Here is a 6,955-nt window from a genome sequence, read left to right as displayed (position 1 = left end):
GCTGAGATCATTGTTGTCTTTATTTCTATACAATCATGATCATAAACAAGTTATAACCATTTATCTCAAACCTCCATCGAATTGCAGGTTCATATGTGGGGAGATTTGATGTCAGAATTACTTCATGTAACCTTCAATGTGGTACTTCTTGTATCGTTATATATAATATTTTTTGTTGATCTAAAAAAATATTAATAGTGTAAAATAATTTTACACTATTATCTAGTCATAATTTAGTGTTGGTGTGACTTTTAAGGTTTTGTTTGGGTAAGCTTGTCTAGAAGGACTTCTAGGGAAAAAAAATAAAAAAAAATAAAACGAGTTTTTCCATAGATTCAAATTAACTCGTGCACAAGCTAATTTACAACTGTTCTATTATCTTTTAGGAAAACTATATGAGAGTTTTTACAAATTAACTTATAAATAAGCTAATTTTAACTTGTAAAGAAATTCATTTCATTTTTCATTCCTATATTCTTCTCCCAGACTTTATTTTGGATAAACTTACCCAAATAAATACTTAATGTAGTTATTGAAAAAGTTAATAAACTTACAGTTTATGTTAATTTGTGATTGAGTAATAATTTAAAAATTTTATATTATCAGTATATAATATTTTTTTCTCTAAAGAAAATTATATTCTTTTTTATTTTTTATCTATAATAAATGATATTCTTTATCATATATTTTTTTTTTGGGAATACCAAAATTTTATATCTACTCATTTTGAATAGGCTTTTTAATATCAACCAGACGTATTTTTAACTGAATAATTCTATGTACGCGCTTAGTGGTTATTTCTAAACATTATTTCCATGTATATAGCGTAAAGACTAAGACATGAGAACGCAAAAAGTTCTCAACCATTCTTCCATGTCAGGCGCGACCATATGTCACAATTATCATTTTAAGCAATACCCCACAATTGTTGCTGATCTGGAAACAGAACGCAGCAATTGTTTCTTAAGGAGTACCCCTGCTCCACAGTGACAGGGAAACACATCCAGTGTTCTATTATTGTCAGCTATTAACAATGGGAGTTTATCATTACGAGTAATTCTTGTGTTGACACATATGTGCTGACAAATCAAAGGTTTAAGATACATTAAAATAATAATATAAAAGATAACACAATCTGTACTTTCATTATTTTAATACTCTCTTCAATATTATAACATAGGCACGTACTCATGCAAGAATTGCTTCTCATGGTTTCGAATTGGATTCTACTTGGTCCAATAGAGTGCGTGCATGTGTAAGGTGGTTCAAATGGGGGGTCCAATAATCAATACGAAACAGGATTCTAAATGGTGGTGGTGAGTGTTTTGATAGTAAAACACATCTCTTATTATGTGCCATTTAATATTAGTCTAGGCCATTGTTGTCTTGTCATAATTATAATGTTTTCTAAACCGTAATGTCCCATAATTAATGTTTTACATTAAAATGCATAGTGAGAGATATGTATCATATAAGTGTGACTCAATTGGTAATATACAATGAGTTTGTTAACAAAGAAGGTTGAGTTTAATTTTCACAAAAGCATCCTTGGAAAAAGATTAAAAGGTTTTAAGTGTAGCTAAGTCTTGGACATTTTATATTCAATCCAAAGGATAAAAGTTTATGGATTCCCGCCAGAAAGTCAAAAATCCTAATTATGATAGGTACTAAACAAAGTAAGATATGTGTTCATCTAGGGAAAAACACCTAGGTTTTCTCTAAAATGAGATGGTGAAAAAGAACAAAGAATTGGTTACGTCTATTGCCTGCTGCCACTGGCTTCAAAGAAAATTCTAATTACTGATCCTTTAAACTGTACAAAAAATTGTACACCAATTTCTAAGGCAGAAGCCTGGTACAGCAGAAAGGGTACGATATTGATTTAATTTACTTGTGCTTTTAGCAAACTACAATCTAAGAATTCATCATGTTTAGGGACTGGATGATATTTATACAGATTCTCCTCCGTCATTACTAAATCTAAGACATCATTCAGAGGCGAAGCTCAAGTCCTCCATGGCAATAGACAGATCTGATTCCATGATGTTTTCACTCTCTTTCTGATCAGCATGATTGTCCATGATGCCATTCTCTTCCTTCCCTTCTGCTGCGGCTATACACTCCTCGAATCTGAAGCAACTGATAAGATGGTCAATGGTTAAACCAGCAACCTGCATGAAGGAATATACCACTGTGGGGCCAACGCCTCGGAAACCTCTCCTCACCAGGTCTTTGCTAATAACATCAGCCTTTGGTGTTTTCACAGGAACCTGTCTTGGATACCTGAATCTGCTAACTATAGGCTTGTGGTTCACAAAACTCCAAATATACTTGTCAAAGGACCCAAACTCATCTATGACCTGGCACCGGGAAAAACCTGCAAAAGGTTAGTTGGAATGACAATCATAGGCAGAGCCATGATGAAAATATGCAATTATGGCAGCTTAGAGATAAAGGGCATCATGCTGCTGATAGATGATGACTTTGAGATGTACTGGAATACCAACTCAGCTATGCATGCTGGCAGGTTAAAGAATCCAAATGATCGGGTATATCACTATTGCAAATTAGATTACTACAAGCTCACTCTGTACTGAAGATTAATATCATGTTTTGTCCCATATGGGGTCATGCAATTGAACAAGGATCAGGACCACCATCCGATTTATCTTTATTACCTAACCTACCTTATCAAATAATCATTAAACAGCAATTCCAAGTCATTCAATAGTTTGTTAGGGGAGGCAGAAAAAATAAAAAGAAGGAAAAAAAGCCATACAATTTATCAAGCAAAATATTTTTAAGAGGGGGGAAAATGTGACAATTACCAACACAAATGATTGATTCTATTTGCACATTTTGTTTTCGTAAACTGTGCACCAACCACTAACATGAATGCATTTAAGTTCAAGTGGTCCCATTATTTTGTCAAATTCAACTGCAGGCATAAAAGGGGAAAGCTACTTACACTGAAAAAAAACAGAATCACACATACCTGATTTTTAGTTTGAAATGGTTAAATAGAGAGACAGAGAGAAGCACTCATAAAACCATAAAAATTGAATCTGTTTTATGTTAGCACTGGTCATAAACCGGTTGTGCACATTATTTTGCCAAAAATAGAAACCATTGGCAGCCAAATTTTGAAAGATGACACTGTAAGTAGGATCATTCAATTTTACATTGGCAATTAATACTTTCAGTTTCCTTTTCTGAAATAGGTTTGACTTACTTTCCTATTTTTGGTAATTTCTCCAAAGATAAATGCAGAAAATGAAACAATTTTTTCAAAAATATTATAGAAAAAGCTCCAATCTACCTGCAAGACATTAAGTAGTTGACTTTCCCAATATATCCAAATAAGGATAAAACATGAAGGTGCCCCAGTATTTCATAGATAATGAATTTGGAAATTTGAACTACCAACTACTTCAGCTGGTAAAATTATTACAATGTTTTCTGGATGTTGTAAATATCACAGAAAATATAAGATAAGATTCAGAGATGGAAGTAAAATACTGCCAAAGCCTGAATCCCATGGTTGTCTTGGTTTTCAATAAATGGTCCAAAAATAAATAAACATTAATGAATTAACCCGAGAGTTTGCATATTCTGAAGGACACATAAGTTAAGGGAAAATTAATCTACCTTTGATATTTGACGAGCATTCTCAATTATAGCACGCAATTTAACTTCAGAAAGTAGGGAGCTCGCAATTGTTCCTGGTGTCATTATCTTCTTCTCATTCAGTTTTGACACAGCAACTGGCTCAAAGTCTACAAAAACTTCCCTGTAAAGAGCCTTATTAACAAAAATGATGTAAACATAGTCGAGGAAATAGGCTACAGATGAGGACAAAGTCTTCAAGCAGACAGATAGTAAAGATTTGAAGCTAAGAAGAAAAAAAGTACAAAGTACAGCGAAGAATACCTAAAAATATGTCTTTTGCTTAGAATGGCTGGCCAAGTGTGTTCAGCCAGAACACTTGAAAGTACAAGAAGCTCAAATAGTTTCCTGCATGAGATAAAAAATGTTCAAGCAAGGCATCCAATAGAAGCTATATTCCTCTTCCAAGCAGCATAAAATATTTGTTCAGTGTATGACATACTTGTCATCATGTACTGGAACTCCCCATTCTTCATCGTGGAAAGTAGCATAACATGGTTCTAGTATAAAGATAAACTTGGTCAGAAAATAAAACAATAATGAAAAACAGTTTAGTTCAGAACTTAGAACTCGGTATCATGGTGGAATACTATGAAAGATATGGTTGACTCCATATCCATCAACATATTAGGTTCATATCATCTAACAGCTTAGAATTCCCGAATTTCTCTTCAATGTGCAAAAACATCTATTAAAAACAAGGTAAACATTTAATGCATCAATATGTAACACAAGCAAATGGAAGGAACTTTATCTTAAAAAGCACCTTTAATAAACCAGAGTTCTTTCTCATTTGATAATTTATATGGAAAAAGTAGGCTACCCAAATGGAGCTATATTACTTTATGTAACACCAAAATATCCAAGAATTAAAACTTAAATTAAATGAGAACAGCACAATTCACAAGATCAACTAAATTAACGCATGCCAAATTAAAATGAACTACCATGTACATATTTTTTAGAGTACTTCTACATTCAAAAGAAACTAAAGCATCTGCCAAAAGGCTGAACACTTAGTATAAACGTTGTCATAAATATATCTATGGCCTATGTTATTTTACAATAAGTACTAATATAGAAAAAGCCAAGAACAAGAACAAACCAGTATTAGGAGTGACCCAAGCACACCTCTTGTTGGATTGTGATCCATCAGTGGGAGATTCCAGCACACCATCAGAGGCAACACTTCTTGGCTTTGACACATAGGGCTTCCTTCTGCTACCTAGGCTATAAGACCGAGTCAATCTCCCGGTAGATGCTCTGCTATGAAATGAATCTGTAGAGGCATCAGATGAACATGAAGCATTCAGGGACAGATTAGAATGCAGTAACTGCTCATGCCGGGGGAGCAGCAAAGAAACACTGGCTGAATGTGACTGTGGAGAGGAAGTGGCAACTGAAGACAACAACACTTGATGGGGTTTCTTCTCTTTGACTGATGCAATCTCATCCAGCAACTTATCAACCTTCTTCCTCAGTGGCTTTGAAGCTGTTTTCCTTGAACTCAAAGAGCCAGTCTTGTTTCCAGCTGGTCCAAGCACAGGCCTTGCCTCTGAATCAGCAACATTCATAGACCTCAATCTTGGAGCTCCAGACATTGATGATAATCACCTCAAAAACACTCCACTGGATATGAATTCTGCAAGCTCTAATTGTCCATCAGCATCATCAGCTACCTACAAAATTCACTTAAAACCTCATTTTCTTTTCCCATTACTTTAAGGAAACCAATATCAAACTTTTGACAAACACCAAGTGCACAGTGATTGAGCTCCCCAAACTCCCAAAACAGATCTCAAAATTTCATATCCAAAATGAACTAACTGAAGTAAGAGCTGTGTTAGGGGTATCCCTCAAAATCCTCAAATCACACAACTACACACTCAAAACCTCAACTTTAAGAGCCAGTGTAACAGAACACCTAACCCTCAAAATTTCAAATCAGCCCCAAACCCAGAAGAAAGCTCGAATCCAATAATAGGGGGTTTGTAAAAATGGGTTCACCTTTTGACCAGAAAGAAAGTTTAGGGGTTCAAAATGGAGCCAAAAAAGGGTAGCATTCCATGTTGCTGATAAGTTTCAAAAACGAGTTTCCCAGACAGAGCCTCGAAACTCTGAGATTCCATTGTGCATTGTGGAAAACGAGAGAGAAAGAGAGAGAGAGAGAGAGAGAGAGAGAGAGAGAGAGAGGCTCTGCAACCTCAAAAGGAAAAGGCTGGTTCAAAGCTCAATTTTTTTCAGTCACCCCACATGGAGAAAAAAAGCTGACACATTCCTTTGCACTTCTCATGATGCTTCTTTTATATATTTTCCCAGAAAACACCACGGAAAGCTTAGTTTTCCGGGAAAAGGGTGGCCTCTCAGAGTGCTTGCTTGCTTATTCAATACTTAAATTTAATCTACTAACAACGCTATAGGCTATAAGGCATTGTGTGAATGCCTGTGTTCTTTTTTTTTTTTTTTTTAAATTTCAAAAGGATGATGAAATCAAAGATTGAGAAGAAGATAGGAGAGAGAGAAATACAGAGTAAAAGATTAATCTTTTACCGGCCGTGAACGTTACTTGTATGTTGGATGTGCCTTCTTGCTTGACATGTGTATTACCTTCTTACTCTCAATTTTGGTTGGACCGGACACTACATGGTTTCAATTTCATTAAAACTGTTATTAGTATATTATGTATATGTTTTTAGTATATAATAATATTTACTTGTTGATAATTAAATTTTTACTGGGAATTCAACTTATGACCTTTAGGGACATTTGGTAGGCCATAAATTTTTTATGTTTAGAAATCATGATTCATGTGAATCATATTTAGTTGATTATTAAAAAAATTTAGATAAATTTTCTAAAAATAAAAAATTTACATGATATTTTTATCAATAACTTTAAAATTTACCACATTGAATAACTTAATAAGAGTAGCACCTGTTTTTATTATAGTGAAGCAAAAAATTAAACTTTAAAAAGTAAGATTCTACCCCTCATCCTTCTCCATGGGATTTTTTGTTTTTGCAAGAATGTGAGTTAAAAATTATTCCTAAGAATCATAGTTTCATAGTTTCCTAAAAACATGTTTCTTAAAAATACATATCAAACATGAAAAATTAAGTTTTAACTTTTTTAGTAACTTTGTTTGAAGTTACATTTTCTTAAAACATTAATTTCTAGCTAGCTTTCCGGCTAGTTGTCAAACATAGCCTTTAATGAAAAGAAAGAGAAAGAAAGAAAAAAAATGTTTTTATTTTCTTTATCCATAAAAATCGAACACAAATACTAGGAA

General features: G+C 33.8%; 1 protein-coding gene across 4 annotated transcripts; it reads right to left on the bottom strand.

Moving 5' to 3' along the window:
• Positions 1-1,684: 1,684 nt before the first annotated feature.
• On the bottom strand, positions 1,685-6,276 carry LOC114404618 (probable GMP synthase [glutamine-hydrolyzing]). 4 transcript variants are annotated; one of them, XM_028367504.1, is made up of 6 exons: positions 6,217-6,276; positions 4,772-5,345; positions 4,109-4,166; positions 3,931-4,014; positions 3,649-3,790; positions 1,685-2,360 (listed from the first exon to the last, which is right to left on the bottom strand). In XM_028367504.1, exons 2-6 carry the CDS (start codon positions 5,265-5,267, stop codon positions 1,989-1,991), a joined length of 1,152 nt encoding a protein of 383 aa, XP_028223305.1. In that variant the 5' UTR covers positions 5,268-5,345; positions 6,217-6,276; the 3' UTR covers positions 1,685-1,988. The 4 variants fall into 4 exon arrangements, with proteins under 4 accessions (XP_028223305.1, XP_028223304.1, XP_028223303.1 ...); XM_028367503.1 differs by lacking the exon at positions 6,217-6,276 and adding an exon at positions 5,674-6,191; XM_028367502.1 differs by lacking the exon at positions 6,217-6,276 and adding an exon at positions 5,870-6,191.
• Between the last annotated feature and the right edge of the window lie 679 nt (positions 6,277-6,955).

Source organism: Glycine soja, unplaced genomic scaffold (assembly GCF_004193775.1).
Source record: "Glycine soja cultivar W05 unplaced genomic scaffold, ASM419377v2 tig00104855_1_pilon_199103_367381, whole genome shotgun sequence".
Classification (NCBI taxonomy): Eukaryota; Viridiplantae; Streptophyta; class Magnoliopsida; order Fabales; family Fabaceae; genus Glycine; species Glycine soja.
Note: the sequence above shows the minus strand (reverse complement) of the source record. Positions and strands in the feature narration are given on the sequence as shown.

What these genes read in the sequence shown, in the direction of transcription:
- LOC114404618 (XM_028367504.1), bottom strand. Translation starts at nt 5,267, where the DNA reads ATGTCTGGAGCTCCAAGATTGAGGTCTATGAATGTTGCTGATTCAGAG. An exon ending in AGCAAAAGACATATTTTTAG is followed by an intron (nt 3,791 to 3,930) that starts GTATTCTTCGCT and finishes GGCTCTTTACAG; the next exon opens with GGAAGTTTTTGTAGACTTTG. An exon ending in ATGCTCGTCAAATATCAAAG is followed by an intron (nt 2,361 to 3,648) that starts GTAGATTAATTT and finishes TCCCGGTGCCAG; the next exon opens with GTCATAGATGAGTTTGGGTC.